Source organism: Protopterus annectens, chromosome 4.part0, assembly GCF_019279795.1.
Source record: "Protopterus annectens isolate FY-2018-M chromosome 4.part0, PAN1.0, whole genome shotgun sequence".
NCBI lineage: Eukaryota > Metazoa > Chordata > Ceratodontiformes > Protopteridae > Protopterus > Protopterus annectens.
This window is the reverse complement of record NC_056733.1, coordinates 233,215,461-233,232,684: the sequence shown is the minus strand read 5'-3', so window position 1 is coordinate 233,232,684 and position 17,224 is coordinate 233,215,461. Positions and strand designations below refer to the sequence as shown.

Sequence of the window (17,224 nt, the reverse complement as noted above, 5' to 3'; positions counted from 1 at the left end):
AAGTTGGAGTGGGGGATTTCACATCTGTGAAATAATGCCAACTTGTACCGAGTTCTCTGTCCTCATGGGAGGTGCCATTGTTGCTCACATATCCCCCTTGGCTGTCCAGCCTCTCTAAATTACAAATCCTTAGGCATTTGACAAATGATTGATTCAGGGGATACTCTAAGTGCCCCAGGCAGGGACTGGGTCACAGATTAGTATATTTTACTCCAAAAAGAACTGAAGGTGCAGCTTGAGCATCATCTTTCTGTTGAGCATCTGTATAAGTACTCTCAAAGGAGAAAGTCTGGAAAAAAAAGCTCTGAAGGTCAGTTTGTAAGTCAGGTAATCCTGTCTTCAGCGTATTCTGGGAAAGACCTACACTCCCTAGTGGTTACCTCGCACTCAAACAGCTTGTTATAGAAAGTTGCAAATACACCTGTACTTTCTAAACTTGCAATGACATGTCTGCAAACTAACACAATATGAATGCTTTTTAATTAACTCTTGGTTTATTTGTAGGGTGTCATGCAGTTAAATCATAAGTTTTTTGCAGTAGCTTTGTGTCATGCAGTTTAGAGAATCTTACTGTGGCTAGTCATGTAAGCATTTCATAATTAGTAGCATAGTAATGCATTGTGATTACATCATGAAGTTAGTATCATATGGTCATAAGTGCCTTATCAGTATTTCCTGTAATTCCTTATATCATCCACTTGTCTTGTAATTAACACACCACCATTGGTAGTTTCATTTAATAGTTGTATCTGGTTTGAAACCTGAAGACTGAGTTTAGAATTCTGGAGTGGACGTTTTCCTAGAACTCCAAGCCCTTGGATGGTTGCAACAGATGTCTGCTTCCTTTATATCCTTTGCCTAAATAGTGTTATAACGTGTGGCTGGCATGCAGTTGTAATTCTATTTTTTTCTGTTTACAGACTTATCAAGCCAAGCTCACACCAGGCAATGAAGCAGAGGCCGAGGTAGTGGCTTTGTGTGCATTTGTCCAGCAGTTTGTACAAATAGAATACAATAAGGTAACGTGTACAGCAAAGCAGTGAGGCTTAAGCTTTTTCTACTTGTTCTGTCTGGTATTGCATCATGAGAAGGCATGGGATGAGGGTTTTTTTGTCCATCTTGACTGAGTTGTTGTAGACAGTGCGTAATGTAAATAAACTTATGGACCTGTAAACCAAGCCGATGGAGGTTTAGAATCTGTAGAGAAAATCCAGGTCCTGGCATATTGGTAAACCAGTTGATATCATGTCTGTCTGTGCCACTGAGCTGCACTTTTTTTCCTCTCCTTTTCACACCCAAAAAGAGCTGCTGGCTTTCATTAAGCAGTAGCTCAGCAGGGAAATCTCACACACCCTCTTTATCTGAGATAATAGTGTGCATCAGCTAGTCAGTATCACTGTCCTTGCAGGCTCCTCTGTATGCTATCCTGATGATTGAGGAATAACTCCAGGCACCATAGCCAAGTTTGAAAGCCACCCAAACCCTATGCCAGCAGAACCAACCCCTCATTCTGCATGACGTCTTAGGTGGGAATAGAAAGAGACTGCAGTAGTGAATCATAATTAGAACTGACTGCAGTCTTGCTCTAATTGGAAACTGAAATTTATTTCAGGCTGTTGGTTCTGTACTATATGTCCATGAGGTCCCTCCTATCAGTATAGTATATTACTGCATTTGCAGTAAATTCTGCTGATAGTCAACTTATGCAGCTAGCACTCCTTCAAATGACTGTGAGATAGCTCTGGTGTCTGTGAATGAGGTAGAACTTGTGTGATTACAGCTCTGAGCAGTGGCACACAAATGTATTGGTTTTAAGTAGTTTTGCACAGCACTCTTACTACTCAGACCCAGTTCCAAGCTCTAGCATTAGGCACTGATCTACTTTCTTCATGACTAAAGTAAAAGTACACTGCACTACACACACTGTTGCATTATATTTCACTGCACTGTATTTACTATACTACACATTCAAAACATTGCACTGAACTTAGACCTGTGCTGCACAACATTTTAACATTTCACTGTATTCACTTCAAAGCAATTTCTTTAATCTCGTTGGATTGCACTTTCACATTACACCACATTCATCTCTCTACACTGCACTTTCACAATGATGTTCATGTTTCACTGTTGCAGTCATCACCTGTGGGTTATCCCTGCTGTGGTAGCCCTTGGCCGGCCCGAATACCAGAGTCATTGTTTTTGTGCACCGGCCGCTGTCGCCTGTAGTCTGACGTCAGGTCATTAGTATTATAAAGCAAGGCAGACGACATTACATCAGTCTTTCTTGCCGTGGAGACCGTAGCAGAAGCATTTCACACAAGTGCCGGTCAGTCGCTACCAGAAGTAGAATTTCAGCAGAAAACATCTAAAGCCAAGTACCCCGTTGGGGACTTTTTTTTTTTTCTTGCTCTAACCGATGTCCAAAAAAAGTTAACAATTGTCTCGCTTGTGGAAAGCAGATCCCACACAGAGACTTTCATTGTTACTGCATCACTTGTTTAGGCCCAGACCACAACGTCTCTCGTTGCCAGTTCTGTGCCCTCTTTAATGCAAGAACCATTCACCATAGAGCTCTTTTTGTAGACAATTATTTTTGTATTCAGTCTTCAAATTCTGATATGGCATCAGTCAGCCAACAATCCGCCGACATTCTGAAAAAAACGTAAAGATGAAGACAGGCCTCACAAGGCTAAGCCGATGACGCGAACACTAAGCAAATAGTTAATTCTCTGGAATTCAGTAAGGTGCTTTTGCAGACCCTGATGCCAGACTCGCTTTCTATGCAGGCCTGTGCCGAGACCCTTTTGGAGTCCGGTATGCCGCATAAATCCACTTCGTCTTCCGAGCCTTTGGCTGTCTCTGCCTCGGTTGGATTCTGAGCCGCGACGCAGGCACCAGCTTCGGAGGAGGCCGTTCGCACTACTGATTCTAGACAAAAAAAATGACATCTTCTCTTCCGACTACCGTTTCTCAGAGACTGACTGATTCTCTCAGGCCTCAAAGCCAGGCCACTCCTAGAAAATCTGCTTCAAGCCCCATCTTGCTACTGCTCCCCCACCCCAAGCTCAAATGCTTAAAATGGCAGAGGATCTCAGCTCCCTTATCCAAGGTACTCAGGCCCCCCTCCAAAAAGGAAAAGGCTTCCTTCACCAGAAATTGGCAGGCCAAGACTGAGGAATCTGATTATTCTGCCTTTGAAGAGGAGCAACAGCCCTTAACTGTTTGAGGATTCAGATGCAGAGGAATCCATCTCCTCTGTCTTCCCTCCAGGGGACTTCTCCTTCGGGGAAACCCTTCACTCCCTCAGGGAACATTTTCAATGGAAACTCCAGACTACCCACAGTCAAAGAAACAACTTAGTTTCTGGACCTGCCCCAGCACAGTCCCCCCTGACCATCCCACCTGTTCTAGAAGTGGTGGATGATATTTTCCTTGAATCCAGTTTAGCTCCTGATGCCCTACCCTCCTGCTCCAGCTAAACCCGACAAGTACTACAGAGTACCGGATTCCCACAAATACCTGTACACTATCTCTGCTGCAGACCCTGAGGTCATTACACAGGGACCCAAAGGAGCTAAGACTAGTTCTGCCAAGAATCCTCTTCCTTCTGACAAAGACTCCAGAGCTCTGGACAGATGGGGTAAAACAGTATACACCTCTGGAACCTTCACTGTCAGAGCACTCAGTTGTCAGTTCCATGTGTTAAAACATCAACACCACACTTTGGAACAATTAAAACAGAAGATTGCTACCTCTCCTGACGGTTTGGAGCAATTAAAACAGAAGATTGCTACCTCTTCTGACGGTGCCAACTGAAAAGAGCTGGCAGAATTGCTACACTTTGCTTGTCAATATGGATATGACGCCCTAGTAGCCTCTAGCAGGGGTAGCAAGATCTGTTAGAAGACATGCATGGCTTAAAGAACAACCTCTCCCTGATCAACATGCATGGCTTAAAGAACAACCTCTCCCTGATCATGTCAAGTCTAAACTTATTGATACACCCCTAGATAAGGAATGCCTGTTTGGGGAAAAAGCAGAGGTGCTTAAAAAGATGGAAGATAAAGCAATCTATGCAAACAGTAAAAGATTTCTTTCAAGTTCAACCGCCCATATTCAGCAGGGACGTCCCCTCTAAGCACTTGGCTTTCCCTGCACCCAGCAGACAGGGCCAAAGTAAGCCCCACAGGGACAGGACATCCAGGCCCCTATCCCAGGGCCAGCAAAGAAGCAAACAGTGGACCACTTCTGCCTCTACGGCAGGAAATTCTAAGCCAAGCTTCTATGGTAAGCACTCAGTGACTCTCCCTCCCCCCTCTGCCCTCCTTTCACTCATCTAAAACTAGGAGGAAGGCTCAGTCTCCAAGGACAGTTGGGTCTCTATAACCAAGGACCAATGGGTATTAAAAATCATTTCTCAGTGATGCAGATTCTCCTTCAGTGAACTCCCTATTCCAGGAGGGCACCCAGACCTCCACCCAGACCAGTGGGCAGAGGCATTAAAAACAGGTAAAAACACTAATATCCTAGGGGGGCAGTAGAAACCTCCGGAATCAAACAGGAAAAGGTTTTTACTCCAGACTATTCCTTGTTCTCAGAAAAGAGTGCACTTGGCACCCCACCCTGGATCTGTCCAAACTGAACACCTTAATGGTCCCCAAATTCAAAATGCTAACCTTGCAGCAGCTCTTGCCTATGCTCGCTCAAAATGCCTGGCTGGTGACACTAGACCTAAAATATGCCTATCTCTACATCCCCATCAGGGAATCCTGCAGAAATCCCTGCGCTTCAGAGCAGGCAGTCAGCTTCAGTTCTCTGCACTGCCCTTTGGCTTATCTATTGCTCCCAGCATATTCACCAAATGCTTGGGCTCCGGCTCTATCATTCTGCAGACAGAGAAATACACAGATTTACCTTTACCAGGATGACTGCCTTATTCATGCAAACATCAAATAAAGTTGCTGCAGGATCTTCTTTGTCAAAAAACTCCTAACTTCCATAGGGTTCACCATCGAGAAAAAATTATAGCAAAACTCTGCCAGGAAGATCGTTTTCCTAGGAGCTGTGCTAGACACAGCAACCCTAATGGCCTTCCAATTCCCAGAAAAACAGAGCTTCCTGCCTCTCTACTTCATCCAGCTGGCTTCCAGAAGTCACCTCACTACGAAGAAGTTCCTGCAAGCCCTTGTATACATGGCATCTTGCCGCCTCCTCATCCCTCGCACCAGGCTTCACATGAGGAAGCTTCAGTGATACTTAAAGAACCTTTACACTTTCAGTCCCTAGAGACCACTCTCCAGCTGATCCCTTGCATAAGGGACGAATTTCTCTGGTGGGCAGAGGCCTGTGCCATGAAAAAGGGTCTTCCCTTCATCCTCTGCCCTTCTGGCCAGGCCATCAACACTGATGCCTCAGACATAGCTTGGGGCGCTCACCTGGCAGGCAGGTGTACCCAAGGCTTTTGGAATGCCCAACAACTTTACTTGCACAGCAACCAGAAAGAAATGATGGCAGTGCAAAACGCTCCGACTTCCTTCCAACCCCATCTCAGGCCAAGGGTCCTCCTTATAAAAACAGACACCACAGTAATGTGGTACATCAAGCGGGGGGGCACTCAATCAATACCCCCTGTGCAGGTTATTCATGAGTTTCTGGCTTACAGCCACCTCCATGGGGCTACATCTAATTACGCAGTACTTACCAGGAATCAACACACTGGCAGACGACCTAACCAGAAACTTACTGGACCCCCACGAATGGCAGCTCCACAGAGAAATCTTTCTGCAAATCACCCAGGAGTGGGGGATGCCAGAGGTGGACCTCTTTGCCTCACACCTCAACCATCAGCTGCACAAGTTTTGTATCAGGGAGCATCACCTAGCATGGAAGGTGGATGCCTTGATCTTCCCCTGGAGCTCCCTCCTTGTGTATGCATACCCTCCTCTGCCCCTTATTCCCAAAGTTCTAATCAAAATAAGAGTGGAGAGACCAAAGGCCATCCTCATTGCTCCAGATTGGCCCAGGCAGCATTGGTACCCCTTACTACGCAGTCTGTCCTTACAGCCCCTAAAGCCACTTCCTCTAAGGTCAGACCTCTTGACCCAGGAGAGGGGGAAGGTACTCCACCCAGACCTACAGACTCTCAAACTTTTAGCATGGCTTATACACTAAAAACTGACAAGAAGTAACTGTTAAACAGGTTCTGGACATCATCACAGAGGCCAGAAGGCCCAGCACAAGAAAATCTTATGCAGGAAAATGGAAAAGATTCTGCTCCTGGAAACTATCAAAAGCGGGCAGTACCTCCCAAACTTCCATTCCTCTCATCCTGGATTATTTAGCAGAGTTGCTCAATAATGGCCTCTCCTCTATTAAAATTCATGTGTCTGCCATCTCTGCCCATTATGATTCAGACCCACCCCTCTTCTCTCGTCCTTTGATTAAGCAATTCCTCAGAGGGGCTTCTAATATCAGGCCTCCCAGAAGGCCTACTACACCATCCTGGGACCTGAATTATGGGTTAGAGAAACTAACCTTGCCTCCTTTCGAATCTGCCACTTCAACAGAATTAAAATATCTCTCTTGGAAGATTGCCTTCCTACTAGCTATCACCTCAGCCAGAAGGGTCTCAGAACTTCAAGCTCTCATGGCTGTCGGGCCCTTCATAATTTTTCACGCAGAGTCTCCCTGAGGACTAATCCCTCCTTTATGTCCAAGGTGGTATCTGATGTGACCCTGAACCAGGCCATACACCTTCCCACCTTCTTTCCCAACCCTCAAAACAAAGTGGGAAGAAGTTTACACTCACTAGACATGCACAGAGAACTCAGATACTGTCTGGACCGCACTAAGCCATTCAGAAAAACTGACCAGCTTCTTGTAAGCTTTGCCCCAAGGGCAAAGGGGAAGCCTATCTCCAAACAAATCATTTCCTGATGGTTTTCACACTGTATCCATTTTTCCTACAGACTAGATGGGAAACCCAACCCTAAGTCGATCCATACCCACACCACTAGGGCAGCCTCCACTTCCACTGCCTTCCTCAGAGGAGTACCTACCAGGGACATCTTGGAAGCGGCCATCTTGATCTCTGTCCATACCTTTACAAAGCATTGCCACCTACCTCTCTTCCCTAAGTCTAGGGCAGGGTTTGCCTCTACAATTCTGCAGGGCCTCCTGACCAATACCTAGAACTGTCACCTATCCTTCCACCCATTACCTCAGCTTTGGGAATCCTCCCACAGCCGATGACTGCAACAGTGAAACACGAAGAACATAGTACAGTTGTGTACACTTACCGTAAATGTAGCTGTTCGAGTCTATTCACTATTGCAGTCTTTGTTTCCTTCCCTCCATCCCCCATTTAACATCTTCCACTAGGGGGCCACATGCTTCCCAAGGTGACTCTTAGCCACCAGGACCACTTCTCTCTTCCACTGTGCTTCTGATGGGTTAGGGCAAGAAAAACTGTTGTAATGACGTTGGCTGCCTTGCTTTATAGTGCTGACGACCTGATGTCAGACTACAGGCGACAGCAGCTGGCGCACAGAAACATTGACTCTTGTTATTCGGACTGGCCGAGGGCTACCACAGCAGGGATAACCCACAGGAGATGACTGGAATAGTGAATACACTCTAATACATTTATAGTAAGTGTACACAACTGTAATTTATACTACATTCACCTTCATTACACTGCTACACAGCCCTTTGTATGTATGCTGCATTCATTTCACTGTTTTCACTATTTCCCCTTTGACCCCCATAAGATGGGTCTGTGATCTGTACATGTCTTTTAGTAGTTAGGTGCCTTACACTCTAATTGCTTCCTGTAAACTGGAATTAAGATATTTAGAAAAGGGTAGGAGCAAACTGCATAGAAAAAATGGGAATTGTGGGAAAAATACATACAGGGGAGGAATGAGGTTTAAAAGAAGGTGGGATTTAAATGTGCTACATAATGTTTAGCTGACAGTGATTGGGTAGGCTATAAGTGATGTATAATGCTCGCAACTAATATTTTGTCAATATGGTTTGTTTTCATTTATATAAATATGATTGCCTATGTCATAAGTGGTAATTTAATACAGATGTTTCTTTAAAAAACTGCTTCCTGTACTTGTCTGTAGTACCAGTTTATGGAGTCTGATTGTACTGGCATAAATATAAGTTGGAAAGGAGAAATGCACTTTAAAGTGAATCTTGGCTTTTCTGAGTCACTGAGATCTCTGGGTTATAAGTAAAGAAGGGTGTGTTTGCTCCCTTGCAAATGCTTCTTTTTGTGTTGGTGCTTTTTGGCGATTTGTTTTGCTTGTTTTGGGTATTCATAGTTATTCCCAGGGTAATACTGCTGAGCATTTTACACATGGGCAGTTTAGTCTCTAATCCTAGAGGAAGCACATTCACAATATGCTATATTCATGTTCTACAGAACATATTCCCTGTATAATGTTCTCTTTACATAAACACATTATGCATTGTACGTATTATAGTTTCAGCAGGTTAAATGTCATTCACCTGACTATACTGAAGTATACTTTAAGTATGCATTCTTTGCATTACATACATGTGGTGCACTGCACTGTAAGTATTGACAAAGCTAAGAGCCAGTAACGAGAATCATGTACATCTTGGGGAGCTCATGATCCCAGGCACTTTTAAAAACAGACAAGGCAAAAGGCATTTGTTAATATAAAAGAAGTGATGGTAGTGACCCAGACCCTCAGTGCTTGTGGAAGCATGGTCCTTCACCAAATTAAGACATAATGGTGATGTAGTACATAAACAGGGAGGAATGCATTCATAAGCAGTCTGGCAGTGACTGGGGAAGAGTCTGAGTCAGATATACGTCTAAGAACTTTGTATATCCCATTCAAGGAAAAACTCCCGTGTGGGTCACCTAGATGAATCTGAGGCAGACCCTCCCACCCCCACACACAGGTGCCTCTCCAGCTGATCTGTAGATGGGATGTGCCAGTAGTAGTCCTAGCAATTGAAGGTTTCTGCTCCACGGCCTCGCAGAGGCAGTTGGGTGGATCTGTTTTACTGATAACATTTAGTCTCTGGCATGATTGTTTTGTGTCCACTTAGTGATATCAAGGGAGAAAACCATTCATCCTACCTCAGTGAGTGAACATCTTGACCCAAAATAAAGGGACCCCTGGTACACCCAAATTTGTAAACGTTGCACATATGATGGTTGATATGACCTTGCTTCCTTTTTGGCACCATTTTACAAAGGACATGTGTAACATTGTAAGGGAAACGAGGAAGCCTGCCACCAGGATATCTTACCTGGCTAAAGAGGTCAAGGCTAATTTTCTGCATTAGCATCCTTGATTCTGTAGTACTATTTAGAATTCAGGTCAAAGCTGGCATATTCCTCATTGAAGATGCATTTAGCAGTCATTTCAGCCTGCATGCCTATGCACCCCCCGCATTTCTACTGCCATTCAAATGGTTCCTTAAGGTGTTAAGTGAAGGCATAGTTTTAGGTGTGTGTCTGTGTCCAAGCTGTCTAGCTTAGTGACACCGTTGTAGAAAGGCTTTTTTAGAGGCAAGGGCCAAGGCTAGGGTTAGTGAGTGAAAGGGAGACTAGCAGATTACTGCAGGTCAGTATATGACAGGAGCTTTTGCACATGTCCTCTGCATTGATGGGAGGGTGGCCTAATGGTTAAGGTGTTTGCCTTACAAACACAAGGTGCAGGGTTTGAGTTGAATCTATGGTGCTTCAAACCAGTGTAGAGCTCACAAGAAATGACAGTGTAATCCAAGGTGGTGAAATATTAAATACTATAGTAAGCCAGTAGAAGAGGTATGGTAGCATGCAACTAGAAAATGACAAGATCTGACGTTCTGCAGAAGGCCATATGTGTCTGGCAATGTAACTCTCTATTACCAGAAAACAGTGACAAAGTCAACAGAGTGGATGCTATGCAAGAGTCACTTTATTTGCAGCAATAGCACTGTGTTGCTGTCCTTAACAAAATAAGTGAGGCAGACTGGGTTCTGAACAACCTCTTGAAAGGTTAGTGTGACTGTAGACTGCTGCACTTTTTGTATGTTCTTAACTGCATTTCTGTAGTTGTACTGGCTCTTTGCATTTCTCTCTAAATGTAAATGCATCCCCTCTCTAGATGTCTCACCAGCTGCACTGTCTGCATCTTTCTGTAGTTGTATTGCACACCTGCAGCGCCAAACTTAAGTGTTCCTGTACAGACAAGCCTGTGCCAAATGCTTCCAAGCACAATGAATAACATGAATCTTCTAGTCCAGGCCAAAAAGTATTCCTTCTTCCACGCCTCTCATTTAATTACACTTCTAACAAATCTCTCTTGCTCTGTTTCCCTTCTTATACTTTTCAGATCTAATTTATATGTACTGTAATATTTTTGTACTTCTGAATAAAATCCAAAAATAGTCCACCTGGTTAATAAATGAAAATAATGCATGGAGGCAGTGCTTATTGTCATCCATCTTTGGTTGAGCTAATTAACTGCATCTGTGTCTACATCTGTGCTTTTTCTCTCTAGCTGCACTTGTACATCTGTATGTCTAGCTTCACTGCATGTTAACATCTGTCTGACTCTACTTTGGGTGTCCTTATTTAGCTACATTGCATGCTTGCATCTGTATCTAGCTGCACTTGTGTATATTTTTAGTTGCTTTTTTGTGTTTGTTTACGTCTGGCTTTAGTTAGCGGCACTGATTCTTTCTGTTTTTCTCTATTTAGGTACTGGAGATGCTGCTGCCTCTACAGGACCTGGAGTCTCGAGTCACAGCTGTGGTGGAGCTGATCACCTCTTTTCACAAGAACATCAGCAGAGACATTCTCAGCTTTGCTGCCTTTTCATTCTATCACAAATTACAGGCTGCAGACCAGTATGTTCCAGCATTCAAATACCATGGAAATGTTGTTCTCCTGAGGGCCAAGACCCAGAATGAGTATGAGGAAGGACTTGGCAGTGATTACAGACTTTCAGAGGTAAGAACATGTAGGCAGTAAAGGAATGGAAATGCTAAAATTGTTGATGTTGTGTAGTCCAATCTCACCTTCATTTTTATGTATGGGTTCAGAGCCGATCCTCTGCTCCGACTCTGCTGATGTTCTTCATCTCACATTGCTGCAGTCCTTACACTTGGGTAGTCCGCTGTCCTCGGTCGGCCCGAATATCAAAGTATTAGGCTGACGTCGGTCAAGGCGCATTAGACTGACATCAGGACGTCAGGGTACAAATGCGCATGACCGACGTCATATCCTCAGTCTTTTTTGCCGCATGGTCCGATGCAGAAGCAGCGTTGCAAGTGCCGTTCGGCGTTCTGAAATATTTCGATTCCGGAGTTTCAGACCGAGTCAAAGTTGGCTAAGTACCCCGTTGGGGAATATTTTGGTTTTTTCTTGCCTCAGTGGTTTACCGGATGTCAGAAAAAGTGAATAACTGTATTTCTTGTGGGAAACAGATACCGCATAGGGATTATCATAATTTGTGTATTCCTTGTTTAGGACCTGAGCACGACGTTGTTGGGTGTCGCTATTGTGCTAGGTTCAATAAACGCACTATTAAGCGAAGGTTAGATTGTGCCAGGTTGGTCTTTGGGAAGCGTTGCAATTACAATATGCCGTCGGATACTTCGACGCCTGCTTCTTCGAAGAAGCACAAAGACAAGGCAGCTAAATCTAGGCTAGAAGAGTCGTCCGAACAGGACGCCGGTTCTTTAGAGGCGTCAGTGGAACCGGTGGTTCCACCGGAGGCTTCTCAGGAATCTCAGGGGGAAACCTTGATTTTGCAGGATGTGGCCTCTCAGGAGGCAGGTCAAGCTGAAGGGGCTTCTCAGGTTACTGTACTCCCCTCACTTCCTAGGGTGGTTAGGCCCTCTCCTTCTGTTTCTAAGGCTTCTCCCAGAGGCAGGCCAGGTTTAGCTTCAGTTGGGGTCACTCCTAGCTCTTCAGGATCTGTGCCCAAGAAACAAATGCTTAAAATGGCAGAAGACTTAATTACATTGATTAGAGGTTCTTTGCCCCCTCCTGATAAGAGGCCTAGGGTTGATCCAGAGTTGGGGAGTTTTGATCAAGCTTCGGATGTGTCAGAGTCTTCGGCTGAAGACTTGCAGGAGTATTCTCCCTATTCTGATTCTGATGTGGATGATTTTACTCCTTCTGCTTCTCCTCCAGAGGATTTTTCATTTTCAGAGACCCTTCATTCCATGAGGGAGCATTTTAAGTGGGAAGGTCAGCACTTCTCTGATTCCAGGAAAAGGCTTAGGGAATTTTTGCTTTTGCCCCAGCATAGGCCTTTAGCTATACCACCTGTTCTGGATGTTGTGGAAGATGTGTTTGCAGAGGCCTCACTTAATCCTGATTCTTTGCCTCCTGCTCCTGTTAAACCGGACAGGTATTACAGGGTCCCTGAGGCTCATAAATTTCTTTATAAGAGTCCTAGGGCGGACCCAGAAACAGTTAGTCAGGGACCTAAGGGGGTTAAAGGCTCTGTGGTTAAAAATCCGGTCCCTCCAGTTAGAGGCCAGAGCTTTGGATAGATGGGGAAAGAAAATTTATACTTCTTCCACCTTAGCTATGAGGGCTTTGAATTGCCAGTTTCACATGTTAAAATATCAAAATTATCTTCTTGCTCAATTGAAGTCTAAGGTAGATGCTCTGGCGGAAGGCATTGAGTGTAAAGAATTACAAGATTTGGTGCATGTCTCTGAACAGGTGGGCAAGCATTCTTTACAATGTGGTTTTGATGCTGTACAGGCCTCGTCTAGGGTGGCTGCCACTGGGTCAGTTCTTCGCAGGCACGCCTGGCTGAGGGATCAGAATTTATCTGAACATGTTAAAGCAAGGATTTTGGATGCACCTTTACAGTCTGATGTGTTGTTTGGTACACCTGTGGAGTCAGTCTTGAAGAAAATGGAAGATAAGGCTAAGTCTATGCAGACTGTTTGCAAGTTCAGCCTCCGAAATTTAGTAGGAATTGGCCTGCTAAGGGGTGGACGTACCCTTCTTATGATCAGTCTAGGGGTAGATCTAGACGCGGTAGAGGCAGAGTTCAGAGCTCCTTCAGGCCTAGGACAGGGAGTTCACCTGCACAATCTTCGGGGGAGGGCAGGGGCCAGTCCTTTCGTAAACAGGCCCAATGACCTACCTTTTCAGCTGCCAGATCCTTCTTGCCTGGCAGCACCTTTGGGAGGAAGGTTGGCACTCTTCAAGGAAAATTGGAGTCTGGTTACCCTAGACAGATGGGTATTGGATATCATACACCAAGGTTACAGGTTTTATTTCCATACCTTGCCTCCTTTCAAAGGCATGCCGGACGTTCCTCCTCAGCAAAGACTAGAGGCTCACAAACAAATTTCTCTGTTGCTTCAAATAGGAGCCATACAACCGGTCCCTCTACCAGAAGTGGGCCTAGGATTTTATTCTCGCCTGTTCCTAGTACCAAAGAAGGGGAACACGTGGAGACCAATTTTAGATTTATCTATCCTCAACACTTATCTGGACATTCCCAAGTTCAAAATGTTGACTCTACAACAGCTATTACCTCTACTGGGCAAAGATCACTGGATGGTGACTCTGGATCTCAAGGAAGCTTACCTTCATGTTCCTATGAGACAATGTTGCAGGAAGTATCTGCGTTTCCGAGCTGGGACTTCTCATTATCAATTCTCTGCATTGCCCTTTGGCTTATCTACTGCGCCCAGAGTGTTCACGAATGTTCTGGCTCCAGTGATAGCTTTCTTCAGGCTAAGAGGTATACAGATCTATCCTTATTTGGACGATTGCCTGATTCTGGCCAAAGAAAGGGACGAACTTCTTCATCATTTACAGTATGTGATAGCAGTGCTAAGATGCCTGGGGTATTCTGTGAACGAAATAAAGTCCAGTCTAGTACCCTCTCAAGACATGTGCTTTCTGGGTGTGAGACTGAATACAGCATCCCAGATGGCCTTTTTGACCCCGGACAAACAAAAGAATCTTTCTCTGTACTTCCGTCAATTGTCTCATCAGTCCAGGCTGACTGCAAGGACAGTCCTTCAAGCCTTGGGGTTCATGGCATCTTGTATTCTGGTGCTTCCCAATGCCAAACTGCATATGAGGAAGCTGCAATGGTATCTCAAAAATGTATGGACACAGCACTGCCAAGATATGGACACTGTCATTCAGATAATACCTTGCATTCAAAAGGAATTTTTGTGGTGGGCTCAGGAATGTCACCTAAACAAGGGACTCTCTGTGACCCGGCCAGAGGCGAGTCTGATTCTAACGACAGATGCCTCGGACATAGCTTGGGGAACTCATCTAAATGGAAAATGGGTACAAGACACGTGGCCTGCCAGACTTCAACATTTACATATCAACTTGAAGGAGATGTTAGCAGTCCAATTTGCTTTGATAGCTTTCAAGGATTTACTTCTTCCAGGGCAGGTGTTGATTCTAACAGACAACACAACTGTCATGTGGTACATCAACAAGCAAGGGGGGACACATTCTTACCCTCTATGCAGAAAAGCAATGATTTTGTGGGAGACTGCTCTCAGTTTACAGCTGAATCTTCAGGCAAGGTTTCTGCCGGGAGCACAGAACTCCTTAGCAGATGTGTTAAGCAGACGAATTATGGATCCCCACGAGTGGAAATTGGATCCTCATGTATTTCAGCAATTGACAGTGTTATGGGGAACTCCAGACATAGATCTGTTCGCTTCTCCACTGAACCACCAGCTGCCAAAGTTTTGCATAAAAAGGTTTCATCCCACAGCTTGGAAAGTGGATGCTCTTTCATTCAATTGGAGCAAGCTTCATGTGTATGCCTTTCCACCTCTGCCTCTCCTCCCAAAGGTACTCCTAAAGGTCAGACAGGACAAGCCAAAGATGATTCTAATAGCTCCAGATTGGCCTCGACAGCACTGGTACCCATTACTGAGAAGTCTGATACAGGAACCTCCATGGCCTTTGCCTTCGATTCCACATCTACTGTCTCAGGAGGACAGTCATTTACTCAATGTCAAGCTCCACTCTCTTCACCTAACGGCCTGGCATATTCAGTTTTAAACCCTGGAAGGTTTCAGCTGCCACAACAAGTTTTGAATGTTATTTTGGAGGCCAGAAGGCCTAGTACAAGGAAAGTGTACGCAGATAAATGGAAGAGATTTTTATTTTGGAGTGCAGCAAAGGAATTTGATGTTTCTAAACCTAATGTAAGTGTGGCCCTTCAATATCTTGCTGAGTTACTGGACAAAGGTTTGTCCTTCTCTTCTATTAAAGTTCATGCTGCAGCGATTTCTGCACATTATGACTGTGACCCACCTTTGTTTTCTCATCCTTTGTTTAAGCAGTTCCTTAGAGGGGCGAAGAATTTAAGACCCCCACGTAGAGCTCCTACTCCTGCTTGGGATCTCAATTTTGTGTTGGAGAAACTTACTCTACAACCTTTTGAGCCTGCAGCTTCTGCTGAGTTGAAGTATTTATCTTGGAAGACTGCTTTTTTGTTGGCCATTACCTCTGCGAGAAGGGTTTCTGAATTACAGGCCCTTATGGCAGTTGAGCCTTTCTTAATTTTCCATAAGGATAGGGTATCTTTACGTACTAATCCTTCCTTTATGCCTAAAGTGGTTTCTAGTGTGGCTTTAAACCAAACTATTCATTTACCTACTTTTATGCAAACCCTCAAAATAAAGGGGAAAAGATTTTGCACACTTTGGATATACACAGGCAGTTGCGTTATTATTTGAGCAGAACTAAAGGGTTCAGGCAGTCTCAGCAGTTATTTGTTTCATTTGCTTTGGGTTCTCAGGGCAAGCCTGTGTCAAAACAAACGATTTCTAAGTGGATTGGGTTTTGTATTGCTTTCTGTTATTCCCATCATGGTAAGGAGATTCCAGCTGGGATTAGGCCTCATTCCACTAGGGCTACTGCCACTTCTACAGCTTTTTTAAGGGGGGTGGCAACTAAAGATATTTTGGAGGCAGCTACTTGGAGTTCAGTGCATACCTTCTCTAAGCATTACCACCTTCCACTTTACTCTAAATCTAGGGCTGGTTTTGCCACTGCAATTTTACAGGGCATTTTGACAGCTCCTCCTGCTTTATAGCTTTGCCATCCTCCCTTCTCTCTGCTTTGGGATTCTACCCAAGTGTAAGGACTGCAGCAATGTGAGATGAAGAACATAGTACAGTTTTGTACCTACCATAAATGTAGATGTTCGAAGATCTACATTGCTGCAGTCCAATTTACCCTCCCGCCTTCCCCTCTACAGTTAGAGGCAGTTGTGTGGTTTGGGTTGTGACTACTGTACATTTTGTATATAGTGTACATATGCTTAGTGCAAGGGTGGTTGGTTGTTTGTTGTTATTGTCTTTTGGTTTTGACCTTTCCTTTTAGGGTCTTCTGACATCTGGGGCAAGAAAAGACTGAGGATATGACGTCGGTCATGCGCATTTGTACCCTGACGTCCTGATGTCAGTCTAATGCGCCTTGACCGACGTCAGCCTAATACTTTGATATTCGGGCCGACCGAGGACAGCGGACTACCCAAGTGTAAGGACTGCAGCAATGTAGATCTTCGAACATCTACATTTATGGTAGGTACAAAACTGTACTATTCATAAGCTGGAAGACGTCTGGTTGGCTCATGGCTAAGCAGGTATCCCATAGTGCACCAGTACAAACCCCAGATCTCGTTTGCCACGTCGACGAGTTCGGTTGTGCTTCTCTTGGCTCTGGCTAAGTGTTAACTTTTTTCTTGCGTACATTGTCTAAAATATTAGTCAGAGATGTATTAGTTTAGTACAATTGTTGCATTAGTATTTGTTAGTGTAGGTTACTAATTCTTATGCAATTAGCCCTTTTGCACCCTTTGGTGCAAGTGTGGGCCTTGGGCCTGTTAATGTGTTAATATGCTTTGTGGTATCCTGTGTACCAGTTTTTTACTTAGTGCGGATAGCTTATTATCGCTATCGTTTTTTTGTTTGAGTCTACAATTTTGTAGAGCAGTTTTGTTTTTTGGCGGTTATCCGCTGGTGTTCATTCCTACGGTTGTGGAGTTTGTTGTTCGAAACTCCAGTTCTAACTTTCTCTGTTAATCTTTAACAGATTTAAGGTTTTTCTGTGTGTGTGAATTTTCGCTGGTCTGTTTAAGTTAGAAGACCTAGCTGTCCTTTTCCTGTCTGGACTAGGCCGTTTTAGTTAGAGGACCTAGTCCTCGTGGTGTCTTTCTCCTTCAGG

The 17,224-nt window shown here is 44.5% G+C and overlaps 1 protein-coding gene across 1 annotated transcript in view; it reads left to right on the top strand.

The window, feature by feature from the left end:
- The window catches only part of FASN (fatty acid synthase), a 1,281,817-nt gene that overhangs the window by 1,245,749 nt on the left and 18,844 nt on the right, over nucleotides 1–17,224 (top strand). The window contains exons 41-42 of the mRNA XM_044068230.1: nucleotides 921–1,019; nucleotides 10,736–10,987. Coding sequence (XP_043924165.1) covers nucleotides 921–1,019; nucleotides 10,736–10,987 — 351 coding nt within the window. The remainder of the gene's footprint in view (nucleotides 1–920; nucleotides 1,020–10,735; nucleotides 10,988–17,224) is intronic.